The sequence below is a fragment of the Ixodes scapularis genome, unplaced genomic scaffold, assembly GCF_016920785.2.
Source record: "Ixodes scapularis isolate PalLabHiFi unplaced genomic scaffold, ASM1692078v2 PGA_scaffold3__209_contigs__length_174095766, whole genome shotgun sequence".
Classification (NCBI taxonomy): Eukaryota; Metazoa; Arthropoda; class Arachnida; order Ixodida; family Ixodidae; genus Ixodes; species Ixodes scapularis.
Window position 1 is genome coordinate 146745981 of NW_024609868.1, and position 18165 is coordinate 146764145.

General features: G+C 44.7%; 1 protein-coding gene across 1 annotated transcript in view; it reads left to right on the forward strand.

Annotated features, from left to right (window-relative positions):
* The first annotated feature begins 247 nt into the window (after positions 1-247).
* LOC120849806 overlaps positions 248-18165 on the forward strand; it is a 60254-nt gene continuing 42336 nt past the window's right edge. The window contains exons 1-3 of the mRNA XM_040222042.2: positions 248-283; positions 11751-11837; positions 14218-14303. Coding sequence (XP_040077976.2) covers positions 11774-11837; positions 14218-14303 — 150 coding nt within the window. The 5' untranslated portion in view covers positions 248-283; positions 11751-11773. The remainder of the gene's footprint in view (positions 284-11750; positions 11838-14217; positions 14304-18165) is intronic.

The window sequence follows — 18165 nt, forward strand, 5'->3', positions numbered from 1 at the left end:
GAGTATATAACCTTGGTCGGTCACAGTGCTACCAGCCACGCTCCACGCTTTCCTTCGCATCTAGTGACCTCATGTAGGCAGACAGAAACTTGAGCTTATCCTTGAAACCCGATGCCAAGCTAGCTCAGACAACCTATCTTCTTTAAGACATTTTCAGTCCTAGAATGGGATAGTACACAACTGCAATCTTCATAGTAGCGGCATCACGTACCCCAAACACTTTTGAAGTTTACGATGAGCAACCCCAGCACGGTCACCTCTGCGGTCCCGATTTTCATCCTTGGTAAGTGCTTTAACACATTTTTTAAACAAACATACGAATTACGAGAGCGCGTTTAAATACACAATAATTTGTAGGTTTGGTGTCGATTACAAATTATATGTCAATTAATCACCACCCTTTCATCGATGAATTAATCGATTAATTGGTTTCGTTCATTCCAAGGTACAATAGTTCTTAAAAAGTAAAAATTTAATTTTTTGCCTCTGATGAATACATGAGGAACGGCAGAATGTACAATTTCGTAGATTAAATAAACCTTGACGTGTAGTTGAGAAGTCATAAAACACCTAAATTCAAAAATTATTGCATCAGCCGTGAATGCAAATAAGTTCCGTGATAATCTCAGGCAATACCGAACTCCTTTGATTGTTCACAGTCTCTGCCGCGCTAAACGGACACTTGCACGGCGTTAAAGTGTCTAGAAAACATATAACATTATCAACATGTTTGAAGCTACAAATCTCACACCTTTAGTTTACTTTAAGTCGAAATTTCACTAAAGGTTGCCTCAATGCAAGTGTACTCGTTCATGACTGAGAGGTGAAACCTTTGAATTTTTAGTTTTATTTTTTTTTAAGTTTAACCAATTAACCCCTTTGACAATATTATTTGTGACTGAGACATTAGCCGATTAATCGGTAGGTTAATTGAAGGAATTAAAAATCAATAGGTTTAAAATGACCCATTAATAATGCTCGGCACTTGAACGATGAATCAACCGATTCATCGATTAAGTGCCCTGCCATGTAATTAGTAATTTTTGTACTGTGTGATTTGTGTTCTGTCAAAAAAACGCACTATTGACGCAGAGTATTGACAGCAGCGTTAAGCCTAGGTGAGTTTAGAGCTTACTTATTTCAAGTGTGCTATAAAGGCTCCAATTACTAACACTGCATCACCGTTACCTAATCGATCAGTTATCTTCTACAACAGAGCTAAACGTAGCAAATGCTCAGTGCACAAAACAATGACAGAGTTAACTTCCTACTTTACTACTTATTTAATATCCCTGATTTTTAACAGACTTTCTATGGTCCAAGCCGTGTCGAGAGCCATATATATTTAAATGAAAACAGGATTTATGCCTGTGGAAAAATGCTGATGTTGAGCATAAGACACGAGTTTATTAGTGAAAGCTGGTGTTTGACATTCTGAATGCAGCAAATATAAAATTTAATTAATTTTTATGCTATACGCGCAAAAGTTAGGTCTGCTTATACATATATTTGTAGTAATTATAGTGTTATGTTTGGGGCGTCTCGGCCCGTATATCGACGGAGACCACTTCAGTCGCTGGCTGAGTACGAACTGCTTTTATTTCCACGATCTTCGTACGGCCCAGCCTGCTCGCGTTGCGGGCGGCTCGGCTAACCCGATCTCCGGATGCCGCAGCGGCGGGATGGCGGCACTACGTGATCACCCGAGTGGCGCCGTAGTGTTCCACAAAGCGGCGGAATGTTGCTCGTAGAGAGTTCCATAAAGCGGCGGAATGTTGCTCGTATTATACATAACATCCCTTCCTCCTCAGATTGAGCATCCGTAGCGGTCCGGGGGACGCCGTTCGCGCTGGGGTCTTGGCATCGCAGTGGAAACTGGCGCTGACTCGCTCTTCCGCTGGTCGGCAGGTACCGTGCCGCACGGGTCAGATTGCGCACCAGCTCCATCTTGGGACTCGGGCGCTGGAGGTCGATTGGATTCGGACGATGCTGGGAAGTCCGGCTGTAGAACATATGGAGCCGGAACATGGCTAGTCACCGGTTCCTTGCTGTAATTGCGTGATGTTGGGCTCGTTGTCTTATTCTCCTGTGCACCGGGTTTAATGTGATCCAGGTGTCGACGAACCGTTCCATTCTCGCACTTCACCAGCCAAGAGCGGTGCCCCAGTTCTTCATAACGGTTCCTTTAATCCAAGTAGGGTTTCCAACGAAGTTGCGGACGCAGACGAATTGTCCTACTGTAACTTCTCTAGGTGATTTTTCTCTGCGGCATTCCGATGCCGGCTCTTCCGGCACGCGGGGCTGTAGGCGTGTGAGCGCTGTAGAAAGTTCGCGGCTGAACATGAGCGCCGCTGGTGTTTTTCCAGTTGTTGTACAAACGGTTGTGTGCTGTTTTAGCAAGAACCTTGCCAGTCTGCACGCGAATGTTGCTGTTTCGTTTTGACTTTTTGCCAACGCCTGCTTCGTCTCGAGGACCATTCTTTCCGCCTGTTCGTTTGTGGCGGAATGGTAAGGCGCACTTGTTATATGAGTCACACCATTTTTCTTTAGGAAGTCTTCCACCTCGGACGAAAGAAAGGATGGTTCATTGTCCGTTACCATCTTTTTGGGGACTCCAAACGTTGCGAAGAGTTCCCGCAATTCCTCAATCAGCGTGATTGACTGTATGTTGCGCATGCAGCGTACTTCTAGCCACTTGCTGTACGCGTCGACAACAATCAGCAGCATCTTCCTCTCCACGGGGCCGGCGAAGTCCGCATGAATGGTCTGCCAAGGCGTCGTCGCGCGCGTCCATTCGGGGATTGGTGCCTTGGGTGGTGCCTTCTGGTGTCATCGACAAGTTTCGCAGCTTCTTGACAGTCTTTCAATGTCGCTGTCAAGACCTGGCCACCAAAAGTAACCTCATGCGCATGCCTTCATAGCTACTACACCCCTATGACCTGCATGCGCCAAGTCAAGCACATCTTTCCTCGCCTTTGTGGGAATGACCACTCTGGAACCTCTCAGGAGGCAACCTTGTTGCGCTGAAAGTTCTGTGCCGAGTCTGCAGTACGGTGAAAACTGTTTCTATGACAGTTTATGCAGTTCTCCACTTGAAATAGCTGTCAGCACTCGAGACAAGAGTGGATCCTGTTGGGTCATTTGAGCGAGTTTACGTGGCGATAGTTCGACACTTGGAGGTGACGCTAACATAAGTACGTCCGCCGGGGGACAGGGCTCGTCGGCTTGTGCCGGAAGCGGCAACCTGCTGAGTGCATCAGCGTTTTGATGAAGTCTCCCCGGTCTTTAGACTAAATTGTAGTCGTAAGTGGCAAGCTTGTGGCACCATCGTGTCATCCTAGGTGATAGGACTTGGGGCACTTGCTTTTTTTTTCCCAAGATGCCAAGTAGAGGTTGGTGATCTGTTAAAACTGTCACGTGTCTGCCTGCGATGTACTGGTGAAAACGACTGACACCGTAATCTACTGCCAAGCCTTCCTTGTCGAGCTGGGAGTAATTCTTTTCCGCGGCTCCCAGTGTTCGCGACGCGAAAGCTATAGGGGCCTCTCTGCCGAGTTCAGCTTTTTGGGTGAGCACGGCACCGACACCGTACGGTGACGCGTCGACAGACAAGAGAAGAGGCTTCCTCTCATCGTAATGAGCAAGCACAGTGGATGATTGAATCAAGCCCTTAAGTGCATCAAAAGCGGTCCAAGATTCCACGATCTTCCAAGATCTTCGTACGGCCAAGCCTGCTCGCGTTGCGGGCGGCTCGGGTAACCCAATCTCCGGATGCCGCGGCGGCGGGATGGCGGCACTACGTGATCGTCCGAGTGGCGCCGTAGAGAGTTCCACAAAGCGGCGGAATGTTTCTCGTATTATACATAACATATAGAATCATCAGGGGGAATGTGATAGCCATTTTCCCGGTAACAGTGCCGTAACATGACCCAAAGAACCCAACACGAAAAAAAAACGTAATAACGTAATAAACACTCAATCATTTTTAATTTGCATATATGTTAGTGATTTAAGCTTGTGCAAAAACCGGGTCGATTTTTGGTTTCGCATGTTCAGCTTAAAACATTTACAGAAGACAAATTTTATTGATTAGTTGCCAACCATAACTTAAAGTAATATCATATTTTTAGTATCCAAATATTCTGTAGACACCGAAACGCACTCTTGAAAATCTCTAGTACTTAGTAATGACCAACCGGCAGCGATTTTCTAAAAAAAAAAAATTGTTTATGTAAGTCGCACCTTCATGCTAGCAATTGGGCGTCAGATGATGGGCATCTCGGCACGAATTTGTACACGTGATAGAGATATTCGTCTGCCGCACCTTTTAGTAGAAGCGATCGTAGCATGGGACCGTATTTATTTCTGCATCCTACTACTTCTTCAGATAAACTTAAAAATTTAAGGATGCGGGTTGTGTGATGATCATCGATAGTCGTAACTCTAAGACCCATAGAATATCTAAAATTTTATTCATACTTTTCTTTCTTCCTATTTCCCCTAATAAAATGTCACCAAACTTCGCTTTACACCCTTCTTTTAACATATATCTTATCGGAGGGGGCATACATACACATATCTTTTGGAGTTCCGCCCTAAAAAAGTACACCTTTTATTTTTTCAATACCAAGATTTTATCTTTTCTTGTAATGGCGTTTAGCACCTGTAAATTCAAAATAGACTCAAAAAACGAGAAAGAAAGGCGATACCAATACCCACATGTGAAATATTCCGTGCTTTTCAGTGGCATGATGCCACTTACAGGCATCACTAGATTTCTGGAAAATGCAATATTTTGCGCTCGTTTTCGCGCTGGTGAGTGTGCATTAAAGAAAACTTCCACATAATATATGTCACCCAATGAAACGTCTTGCAATCACTTGGGAACATATTCTGCAGGACATGTTCGCACGTGAGAACTAGAGAAAATGAGTTCTAGAAGACGTGCCCGCGATGTATTAATTTTAAATAAATACCTTCATTGAGTAATCCATTTCCCTGTCCTTATGCCATCTGCCCATGTTTACGGTCCAAGGAATAGGTCTGCGACTTTCTTCTACTTTTTATTTTGTTAATCAAATCATCTCAAGTAGCCCCATGACTCTCATGAACCACTCGAATGACCGCCTCGGTGTATTAGATATTCACGTTTTTAACTCCATGTTTTCAGCATTTAGGTTGCCAGACTAAATTATGATTTATGACCAAGGTATCAGCAGTTCCTGAACACATTAAATAAATAAATTCTTTAATAAAAAATTAGTTTAAAAGGTCAACTTAAACCACATCATGTTTTTTTCTCCCGCGGGCTTCACTATATGTGGCGACTTCAGGAACTGGTATACACTCGAAAATACGCCAGAAACAACTTTACTAAACCACTCAGTTGGGAAACTCGGCCTTGAAACCTGGGCCGCTGGCGCCCACCAAGACCGAGGATGGATGAATGGATGAATGCGGCTGAGCCCTTTCGATCGGGCGGTAGCTTATGCCACCTAGCCATTTTGTTTTACCAGTTAAGCTTAGAATATTTAACTGTGAAATCTATATTCACTCCGCTCTGCAAAGAAAGGGGGGCTATAAAACCCCCTTGCCATTAGTTAATAAGAAAATACCTAGTTTTCCTTCGCTTTCTGCCACCATTATCTTAATCTTTGCTTGGTAATCTCTACAGTCTTGAAATCCACTCTCCCTTCACTGTCTCTAAAACCCAATGCCTTTATTAAGTCTATGTTGTCATCGGTAGGCATAGGGTGAAGCCCTTTACAGTAGATTATCAAGTGCTCAGACGACTCCTCCTCCTCTCCACAAGCAGTGCGCACTGTATCCATTTCCTGGTACCTCACTCTGTGTCTTCTGGTTCGCAGAACGCCCATCCTCGCCTCAAACAACAATGAGCTTCCCCTAGAATTGTCATAAATGCTTTCTTTGGCAATAACTGTTTTGTTTAATCTATAGCTTTGCAGAGCCGTCTTTGTCTGCATTCCGTCTAGCCACCGATCTCTTTCTGTGGCCTTAACTTTCTTCTTAACTGAGACCTGCTCTTCCCTATCACCACCATAGCCTAAAAACTTTCCTCTCAATTTCCTAGTGCGCTGTCTCCACTTTGTGTCTATGCTCCTCATGTATAAATAGCTGAAAACCTTTCGTGCCCATTGGACCCCATCCATTTGCCTCAACCGATCCTCAAATTCTATCTTGCTCACCGTTTCCCTGCTCCCAGAAGACGCCCATCTCATGTCTCCTTGTACTCCCTTGTTTGGCGTTTTGCAATGTGCTTCGAAAGCCAGCCTACCTACTCCGCGCTGTTGTGTTTCTAGTCTTGCATGCACTTCGGATTTCGTGCATAGCACTGCGTTTCCAAAAGGCAAGCCAGGGACCATTACCCCCTTTCCAAATCTATCTCATCACCTCATACCTGTTGTAATTCCAAAGTGCTCTACTTTTCATTACAGCTGCATTTCTGTTGCCCTTACTTATTATATACTTTTCATGCTCACTGAGATATTCTGCACCGTCACATATCCATACTCCTAGATACTTGTATTTACTAGCTGTCTCAACTGTAATATTCTGTATTTTCAGCCTCTCAACTTCATCATTGTTAAAAATCATGACTGCTGATTTTTCCCTACTGAATTTTAAACCTAATTCCTCTCCTTCCCTACCACAGATGCTCATTAATTCCTGCAACTTTGTCCTGTTGTTAGCAGTTAGTACGATATCATCCGCATACATAAATCCCGGTAAGGATTGCTGAATTTTTCGGCCTAGCTTACTGTACGAAAGGTCGAATCCAAGCCCACTCTTCTCTAGTCTATCCTCCAATCCTCTCAGATACAACATAAACAGCAAAGGCGATAACGGGCACCCCTGCCTAAGGCCTCGTCTTATCTCTATTTTCCCCGTCGCCTTTCCTTCCTATGTTATAATCACCATATTATATGTGTAAATGTTCCTTAATAGGGCTGTTAGTCCTTCATCTAGGTTTAAGCTCTCCACTATGTCCCACAGGTTCCTTTGGTTCACATTGTCTTAGGCACCCTTGATATCCAGAAATGCCAGCCAGAGCTCTCTTTTTTGTTTTTGCGCTATTTCTATACACTGTGTTAGAGAAAATATATTGTCCTCCAACCTTCTTTGTTTCCGAAACCCGTTCTGTAACTCGCCCAGTATGCCCTCGCAATCTACCCATTCCTCCAGTCTGTTCTTTATAATCTGCATTACCAACCTGTAAATAACTGGTGTCACGGTTATGGGACGATAATTCCTAATATCAAACTTATCTCCCTTTCCCTTATATATCATACTCAACCTACAAAGCCTCCATTTATCTGGAATATTTCATTTTGTTATCATAGTGCTCACTACCTTCCTTAGTTTTGCCTTAGATTTAGGACCCAAATTCTTCACCAGCTTGATTGGGATCCCATCTGTGCCTGTCTATGTGCCACTAGGGACTCTTCGTTCCGCCTTTTCCCATTCTCTTTGTCCAAAATCCGCGATGTCACAAGCTGGGCTGCTACTTCCTTCGGTTCTCCTATCTTCCACATGTACCCGTTCCCGAAATTTCTTCTCCATCACTGCTCCTATATATCGTATCGCATCACCTCCCTCTAATTGATCTCCCTGATGCGAGAGTATGAACCTCTGTCTAGCTTGCGTCATTTCACCGAGTGAGTTCAAGTGCCCCCAAAACTTCCTAGCTGCGTTTCTATCTTTCTTGCTTACATTACTCATCCATTCCTCACCCTTTCTCTGAATTTTCGCATTGATCAAACTGGATGCCTCTCGGCGACATGTCATAAACGTGTCCCATTTTCTCTTTACTTCCGTTTCTGAATCTCCACTGCGCTTGGAATACCTGTGTTCTCTAGAGGCTCCTTGACGTTTTTGTATCGCTTGCTTCACTTCTTTGTCCCGCCAGCTTTTTGGTCTATGCCCTTGCTTCCCCATTCGTTTGCTCTGAACTTTGTCAAGTTCCAGAGCAAAAAGCCTGGTTAGGCTCTCATAGGTCCAATCTGTATACCGTTGCCCTGAAACTGCTTCCTCTATTTTTTATCAACTATTTCCAACTTTTTGTCGCTGCAGAAAGTTTGCTTTGAATTGTGTTGTCTAGTTTCAGCTATTATTTCTCTGGCAAAATTCAGCTTAGTACGCTTGTGATCACAACCAAGACTTTTGGAACCTTCTTCCTCTATTTTCATTACTTGTAACTTACCATATATTTTGTGTGACATGAGTACGTAATCTATAGTTGAATGTAGATTGCCAGTTTCCCACGTTATGTGCCCGTCGCACTTCTGACTGGTATTACATAAAACTAAGTCATGTTTTTCTACCAGTTCTAGTAATATGCTTCCAGTTGAGTCCGTATACCCCTCCAGACCCTCGATATGGGCATTCATCTCTCCCATAATAGTTATTTAAGAACCTTCCCCTAGCTCACTAGTGTCTCTTGATATGCAATCAATCATTTTTCTGTTTTCCTCTTTAGCACCTGTCCCTGTCCAGAAGTAAACAACTCCAAAGACTGTTGATTCCCCAGCGACTTTTCCTTTCAGCCACAAATGTTCAGCGCACTCCTTTCTGATCCTTTGAAAGTTCATTGAAAGCTCTGGTGTACCACAAGGTAGTATATTGGGTCCCTTTCTCTTTAATATATACATAAATGACATAATAAATATAGATTCAGAAGCGAAATTTGTAAATTATGCTGACGACACAAGTATATTTTTCTCTGCAGAAAATACCGACTTATTATTTGATAAGGCGAACCGAATGCTCTCCGGGTTGAATTTGTGGAGAACATATAATTCACTTCAAATAAACACAGAAAAATCAAAAGCAGTGCTTTTTCGCCCTAAAAATAAAATAATCAACACTACGAGAGATCTTAGTTTAGACTCAACCAAGATTGAGATTGTAAATTCCTTCAAAATTCTAGGCGTAATTTTTTCGGATAATATGTCGTGGGATGAACATGTTAACTACCTTATTACAAAACTGTCTAGAACTGTCGGCATGTTAAACCGCCATCGTTATACCTTACCGATACACGTCAAGTTACTAGTTTATAATTCCTTGTTCTACTCGCACTTAAATTATTGTAATTTAGTTTGGGGTACCACCATTTCAACGAATCTTGAAAGGATACATTTGTTACAAAAAAAAGCAATAAGAGCCATAGCCGATGTCCCATTTCAATCGCATACATCCGACCTATTCAAAAAGTTCCGCATTATCAATGTACACACTTTGTATGCTTACAGGCTCAGTACAAGCCTTAAGATAGAACTAATTAGGAACACAAACTTTCTAGTAACCCTTGGCCGCCTCTCAAAAAATATTATTACTTATCCTACTCGTGGCGCTGAATGTTGGGGGGTGGTCACGCCAAGAACAAATTATGGCACTCAAATGCTGAGGCACAATATTCCTAATTTATTAAATCTTTACGAATCGAAAAACTTGGACTGGAATAAAATGTCAATAGGGGAAATCCGTTCATTATATATTATGGGTGGTCATGATACCTAGTTAAAACACTGTTCTCGTATTTGATTATATTGCTTTATCTGCCATGGTGAATTTTTGCGTGTTGCAACCTCTGTGTGTATGTATGTTTTTTTTTTTTCCTGTTGTGTTCCGTCGCCGTGCACTGTAGGCGGTCAAGGGCTCGTCAAGCTGTGTATGCAGCTTTTTCCCTTGGTCGCCACCATCGAGTGTGATGGAAATAAAAATATTATTATTATTATTATTATTATATTCTTCTTAATAAAGGCTCCAATTCCACCTCCCTTCCTCGTTCCCCCCATTTTGTTGCATTGTTCCCACACAAAGTCAGGGTTGCAAGGTGGCTGCTCCATGTCTCTGAGATGTGTTTCCACACACCCATACACCATTAAATCCTCCTTTCTTAGTTGCTCCTCTACCTCTTCTCATTTTAACCTATTTCTACCACCCTGCATGTTAATATATCCAATGTCTGATTGTGCTGTTTGTTTATACCTGTTCTTACGTTTTCTCCTCTTTTTAACCCTGGGTGCCTCTCCTGACTTTGTTGGGTTTTCAGTTACTTCAGTGCCCCCAGGGCCCTCGGTCCCCTCAAAAAAGCAGTCACCGTGCGGCCCATCCTATCCCCCACCCTGTAACCCGTGGCCTCACTGTAGTGAATGCCATCTGCAATAGGGTGGGAGCCAGCCTCGTACACTTCCCTGTTTACTTCCATTTCGTTGTACCGAAGCTGTCGACTCATACCTTTAATTACTCTGTTGGCTTCGACAACCCTCCTCTCCGTTGCCCCGGACTGCCCCCAAACTTCTGGAATGGTGCACACAATCAAGTGCACATTCTCAGACATGTCCCTCAGCTTACGCATTCCCACGTTTAGCTGCTTTCCAAGGTTCTGGCTCCTACACTTGAGCACATCATTAAGCCCCGCATGAACTATTACTAGGTTCCTTCCCTCCCGGTTATCCCACACCCCCTCGCGTGCTGCGGTCATAGCATCCACAACAAACTTCCCTGGCTGGACCTCTACGGTTACCCTCTGGTCTCCTTCACCCTGTTATGCACACCCCTCTCAACCCGTGCTACGTTAGAGCTCCTCACTACCAGTACCCTAGATCCCCCTGGTGCCTGCGCGCCTTTGTCCTGCGACTTATCTCCTGTCTCCTGACTGCTCGACGCCTGCTGCTCGAGGGCGCCATTGAGCTGAGTGTCACTCAGCTCCAGCGTCGTCGAGCCCGCCAGCCAACAGGCTGGACTCCCGACCACCAGTGACCCCAGCCTGCAGACTGGCGGTTCGTCCCGCTAGAAGTGACACTTCCTCCTTTCTTCCCTCGCTACTCTCACTCGCTCGAATTACCCCTTCCAGGCGCTCTACCCTACTGTCACACTCCCTCTTACGCTCTTCTAAACCCGCCTTCCATACTTCCCCCAGCTCTTCCGCCTGCTTCTCGAGGCCGACCCGCTGCTCCCTCTCATGAGTAAGCTGCCTAGTCAGCTCCTCAACCTGGGCCTCGAGACCCACCCGCTTCTCTCCTTCTACCTTAAGCTGGGCCTCAATTTCCCGAACTCTACCCTCCCATTCCCCAGTTACCTGCTGAAGCTTCACACAAAGCCGACACTCGAAACTCCTCCCCGCCGCCTCCTCCAGACTTCCGAAACCCGTCTCCTCTAGGTAACACCACCTCCCACACCCCTCGCACTGCACCAACTCGTCCCCACCCTTGTCATGCCGACCCAAATCTAGATCCATGTCCAGACCGGGAACAAACCGTCCCTTCCCGCCAAAAATTCAAAGAGAGCCTACTTTGCGAAACTAACTTCAAGTGCTGCTGTTCAAACCGGTTCAAACCTAATACTGCTACCGCATAGTCACGTCCAATCAACTCTCAAAAAAAGAGAGAAAAAAGAACAAAAACTGGCACTTAGCTTCGGATGCTCGAGGAGAACCAGGAAACACGTCCGCTCACCGGACGTGTTTCCTGGCACAAAATACGCGATTAAATATTTTTTTTAAGATACCTAAAGCTTGCAGTTCAAGGAATCAAGAATCTTTAGCCAAAGTTCAGTGAAAATAATTTAATAATAATATGTTCAACTCGATCTCCGAGGTTAATAAAATAACGTTTTACTGCCGATTAGCCCGTTGTTCAAAGTACTATGTTTAGAAGTAGGTTTACAATTTGTCTTGGTAATGCATCTGATCGGTGTAAATGACAATAATTGTACACTTCCCATAGGAGTGATCTGCACCTCAGCTTCTATGGAAGTTAACAAGCAGATTGAACAAATGCGACTGCAAGTAAATAATTCATCTTTTTTTCTGGGTGAGTTCTGTTACTCATTTCTGGTCATATCTTTAAAGAAACATAGTTTACATTTTTTTGCTTTAAAGCACTCGGTTTAGTTTTTGGAGGCATTTAGAGAAGCATGTTAGGGATACAAACGCAATGTTGCCATCCTCTAGCCAAACGAACAATAATTAAAAAGAGTGGGAAAACAACGTCCTTTGACTCAATTCGTTTTACCGAAAATTTTCAAGAGCAATTGCGATGAATAAAACTCTTTCGAAGGTGAGCGCTAGTATAGCTGCAGCGCGAATTGTTCAGTTCTAATATATTTTGTGCAGGCACTCAGGCATGCTTTGGGCAATAGTGTTCTTCACCTTTTGACACGAGCTCTAGTTTGATCACGTGTTTTACCCTCAGAGATCTGCACGAAGAGTCGGGAGTGGAGATGTTGGTGGGTGGGATTTGACAAAGGGTCAATTAAGGCATTGAATATGTTTCAACAGAATCATCTAAAATCAAAATGTTTCAGTTTATTCGTCCTTCCGTTTATTTCCCCAATACATTTTACAGGTATATCAAGGTCCCGCCACGTAACGTCTCCTGACGTCAAAATTAAGTGTCCCAAAAACGTTTTATCCGACCCGCTTTCTCACAGTGCATTGTTTAATAAAGATTTCACGGCGCGGATGGCCATAACAATGTCGAGTGATAAATATCCAAACACACCAACCTCTAAATTTAAAATTAAATTATACAAATTACAACCTTTTAGTTAGTTAGCAAGCTAATCTTAATTTCGCTTCCTTTCAAATAATTTTGGACCGACTAAGAAAACCACTTTGTATATGCCCTGATACTATTCATAATCGTAAATATAGAAACGCTAATACGAGCCATGGACAGCAGTTTAGGAACCAACTGTGTAAATGCATCCCTTGTTTGTCTCGTTGGAATGAAGAGATGTTTCCTCAAGACTGTTCAAAATATTAATAACGCCCTTGGGTCACGAGTACACGGAGAGCTTTACTGTCCATTGTCCCTTACTGGTAAAGTGACAAGACCTGGACACTGAACAATGGTTAAATTCGTCAGGGCCTTCCCGCATAATGAGGAAGTTTCTCTTCTCTTTCTATTTGTGTCAGGGCGGCGGATGACAAACGTGACGAGCATTCTCTAGTTTTCTAGACAACGATTGCTTTCTTAAGCGGGAGAGACATGGAGAATGTTCCTTACTGGTAGCAGATATTTTAAGTTTTTTTTTCTGTTTAATAAGGCATTAAGTTCCATAACCTATGACCAACAAAACGTTTCAATTTATTTTCTAAATAAAAAGTGTATTTTGGTGGCGGCACGTTCTGTTTGCTATTAGTGATCTCAACCTTGATTCCTTGTTATGCACGACTCACATCTAATTATAAAAGAATGTTATAAGTAACGGAGGCGTCCATATTGTGAGGGTATTTATCCGGTATATATTTGCTCATGAAATCTGGACAAAATTGCACGGATGGCCGGTACGAGTACAACCGAACTTCTCACACAAGAACAGTCTCGATTTGTGTGGCAATTTTTATGAAGCTGTCTCTTTTAGAGCGCAGCTCTTAGGCGCCCGTTTCCCGCTTGAGCGGAGTCGCCGTTGGTGTCGCCGTCGGTGTAACCGCGCGGTGCATTATGGGACGCGTGACGTCACTGATGATGTCATCGGCATCCGCATCGGCATCGTCATCGTCACTGATAACGTCATCAGTGACGTCACTGATGACGTCACCGGCATCCGCATCGTCATCGCCAGTGATGACGTCATCAGTGACGTCACTGATGACGTCACTAATGACGTCATTGTGATGACGTCATCGTCACGTGACCTCACATGGGTCACGTGACCCCGGTTACGTCACATAACCCCCATGAGGTCACGTGACTTTCATAAAGCGACGGCGACGCCGCTCGGAGAGAGGAATAGCAGACAGGATGGAGGAGGAGGAGGACGGGTATACTTTCCCTCAGTACCCTTCCCTCCTCGTCCTCAAGAGCTGCGCTCTAATTAGGTGTTACAGAGAGTTGTAAACGGCTTTCATTTTTTTTTCCTAACAATATTAACGATATATGAGTACATTGAGAACGTCGCCCATAGGCTATCTTGTAGCCCAGACCGAGCAGCCGGAACCATGACATCTAATCACAACCCGTGATTGCCGTTTTTTTTGTTTTTTTTTGTCGATTTCGCGTCTGCAGAGTGAGCTAATGCAGAGCTGTTGTTAATTCTGGCAATACCTTCTACTGTGCTACTGCAGGGATTCTAAAAAACATAATTGCAGGCGTTTTAACGCCAGTGGACGGACATTTTAGTGACAGAAATAAAGCCGCTTGCAAAGGCTAAAGTTAATATGCTTACAAGTTGATATAATATTTTCAGGGATAAAAGATGTGGGTTTTATTCCGTTGAAGCCATACTCTGCCCTTGTTACTTGGACGGCCCTTTGGGACAAGATGACTTTCAATGTAAGTATTAAACCATAGCAAATACAGAGAACCTATATCAGCAATTTAATATAAAGTGTACAAAGAAAACACCTAGTGAATTAAAGCATCTACAGCGATAAAGATTCCTATATGGTGGATTCCTTACATAACTCTAGGTGCAAAAAGCGTCCTCTTACAGAATTGTATTAATGTTCATTAACAAAGTCGAGCAACTGCCCAAGTTGTGCGCTGTTACGTTATTCGGCATGAACTAAAAACTCGTCCAGTCAGCAGTCTTAACAGCACAGTGCATTGCACAAGAACAAATCAAATGCAAATCTTAACTCAAAAAGTAAAAAAAAAAAAAATGCTGGCCAGAGTCTCAGTATTTCCTCCCTAAATTGAAACCAAAGTTCCACAGTTATGCTCCTGTGAGAGGGGCTAATTTCAGTCGAGTGCACTTGAGCTTACCGAATCTCACTTCAAGTGTTTCAATGCCACAGGGAAATAATTAGGTTCGCTCGCAAATGATGTCAATAACGATGGGTAAAGTACTATTAGGCAGGTCAAATGGGTATTTAATGAAGACACGTTACAAAAGAACGTTCTGTTTATGAGCGGTCTTTACGCCAATTGGATGATCGATCAACGCAAGCCAAGTTAAAAAAGAAAAAATATCCAACATTTGCGCTCCGCTTTGTCCCACTAGGGCAGTGGTTCCCAAATAGGGGTCCGCGGACCCCAGGGGGTCCGCGAAGCCACTTCTGGGATCCGCGAGACCCTCAACAATTTTTTTTTTTTAGTTGGCACGTTTTATTGTAGTTTGAAACGCGAGTTTTGATGAACTGACCAGAATGAAGTGATGTGGCACCTTTGTTTTATGTTTTCCTGCTACGTAGCAATAAAAGGCACCTGTTTCATGCTCCAGATGTCTTAACTTACTAACGTCCCCCCCCCGCTGGAAGGGGTCCCCCATCACTGCCAGCGGTCCGCAAGGGGTCCCCGACACATCTATGGCTGGGAACCACTGCACTAGGGTCTACGAAAAGGCTCTGACACTGCCTTGCTAAATCATGATTCTCGCGCTCTCTCGTTTAACAACATGCTGAAACGAATGCAGGCTCTATCTTCCTCTGCTAACCAAGATAACATTGAAATGACTGATAATTAAACTAGGCTTCGGTCTTCGTCTTTTATCGATTTACCGCGGCGATAATATTGGTATAGATCAGCCTAATCTTTAAGGTTTTATCCGCCACACTATCTTTTTGTTTTTTTTTTGTTTGTTTTTTTTGCAATGACCCCCCCTTTCTGTACTTTCAAAAAATTCTTAATACTATTTTAATAAAATTTACTCCAAGTTCTAGGTTTCTGTGGTGTTATGTTCTACTTTTGAAAAACTAATATCGAGGTTACGCACTGATCGAGTGAAGTAAGTTCGTCAAATTTACGTGAAACCAAGTGTATTAGTCAGGAAGATTTCGTGTGGCACACCACAGAATTTACACTCAAGGCAAGTGCACTTGGCGGAAGTGCAATAAATTATCCCCTCTGACTGGATCATTAGGATTAACTCTGTGGCTCTTATGTCGTCACCTGGTTTCTTTGGGCCTAGTTTCTGAGGGAATGCCATAATTAGGCTTAAATTGGGGTTCGATAATAATTTGGAAATTTGGGCCTAAATTGCCACATAAATGCCAAAACTAGGCTATGGGCTTTTCTTTTATTTTTTTTTTTGTCGGGTTGAGGTGGCATTCTTGCCAAATATCTGGCACTTTGGCAATTATAAGGCTAACCTGAGAAAAACTTACACTTAATAAAAAAAAAGAGTACTTCGGCAACAAATAACGCCTTGGGGCCAAACCTCACGAGACCCAGAAGAATTTAGAGTGTTCCGCTGGAAGGGAAATATTTTACTCAGAAATATCCATTAAAACATTTTCACGCATTACCCGACGCCCATTAAAGGAGGGTTAAAGTTTGGAAGGAAGGATCTCTTTATTTTAACGCTGTGGGGTTGCTCCATAATAATCGTGGCCCGATCGGTCTGCTTCGCTCCTCTCCCAAAGTGTGACACTACACAACGAGAAGACAGCAAACGAGTTTACTGTACTTCCCGGTTGACCGTCCTCGAAAGCCGGCAGTCCCGGACCACCGACCCCGGTTATCGCTCGCCGTTCAGAGATTGCAGTCGGAGTCACTGTCCAGGTGTGCGAATCGTCCTTACCACACCTGAGATGCGTAGGCTAGCTGTTCCGGGATATCATAGCCCGAGTCTGGCTGCGGAACCACTCCGTGATCGCCATTGCATAGACCGGTATGGCCAGGGCTTGCCGTTCCCGGCGTGTCCATATATACGCTATTGCCCATGCGCGTCAAGTTTTCTGTGTCTGTCAGGATAGCACCTCCGTCAGTCAGAACTTCCAGCGGTTTAAATGTGTGGGCCAACCCACTGCGTCGTACCTTTCCGAAGACAGCGTGGGTGCTTTCCACTCATAACGGAGTAGTCTACGCCGGTGTCTACGTGGGCCGATCTGTCGTGACAGTTTATGGTAGCGTTAAAAGGTTGTTAGGAAACTTGCCAGAAGCATCGCTCTGCTGACTGGTGATTTTCGTGGAGAGTCTTTGCACAGTTGGTCTGTGGCAACTCCACCTCCAGGAGTTGCCGCGCTCAGTTTCCCCGACGAGGGTCGAGAGGCTCTCACGACGACGTTTGTGCATTGGCGAAGCTGCACGCCATGATGACGGCGACCGAGATCCGCGGTGAGGTACAGAAGGGAGATACTGAGGTCGTCGAATGTACTCGTCGATTTCCCGCGATCGCTGACTTTAGCGTGGGTGTGTGTCGTTCGGGAGGAAGTCACGCAGCCCTGATTGATGGTAGGGGCAACGGCGGTAGATTCAGTCGAACTCCCCGTAATGGTAGCACAGCGACCAGTGATCGGCCGTTTGCCACACAACGGTTTTCCCCGGCACAGCTGGTTCCGAGCGGGCGTACTGGGCCTAGCCGTCTTAACACAGAGCATACACTTGCGTCGGTGTGTCCCGTCGAGGCGGCGCCGAGTATCGACGGCGCACTACAGCTGGCCTCATGGTCATCACGGTGAACGTCGCCGACGGCGCTTCCTCAAGCTCTGTTGCTAGGTTTAAGGAAGCCTCAAGTCGAATGGCTCGTTGGACCTCCTTTTTTACCATTTCCGCAAAGGAAATTAAAGACGGGCGATCGGCAGCAGGCAGAAATTTTCTGAGCTCCTCCCGGATGACGTCGCACATCATTTCTCGAGTGCACGGAAGCAGGCCGGCGCCGGTTTCGAGGCTAGCCAACGCAGAGCAGTGACGTTGGACAGTCGTTGAGTGTGTGGTTCGCGCTTGGTTGTTCGTGTGGTTCGCGCTCCATCAAGAATACGTCGGCCGTCGCAGGCGAGTTTCAAACGATGCCCCCGAAGATGCTTTTCTTTATTCTTCGCATAAGAATAGTGAGCTCCACACTTCCTGTGCTTGGAGATCGACCCGGTTCAATAGCTGGAGCACGTCTTCGACGAAGCTTTCAACGCTTTTAGTAGGTCCTTAAAGTTTGGCCAGGGGTAGTTCTGCGTGTTCCCGACGCTGCTGGATCGCAAGGACATGGTGCAGCTGCTCTTTGCAACGTTTCGTTGGAGGTGGGGGGTGCTTTGTGATTTTGGATCCAGAGACAGGCCGTTTAATCCAGTGAGAAGTAGGTGTTTTGGACACTCTGCTCTAGTGTCCATGGGTTATGCCGTGCTAATCGTTGTACTGCTCTATACAGTCGTCAAGGTATTCGTAAACTTCTCCGTGGTAGGGCGTCGGCGTACAAGGTGCGATGGGCAGGAACACAACAGCGAATGCAGCAGCAGGCGTCTCGATTGGCTAGCCCTGGAGC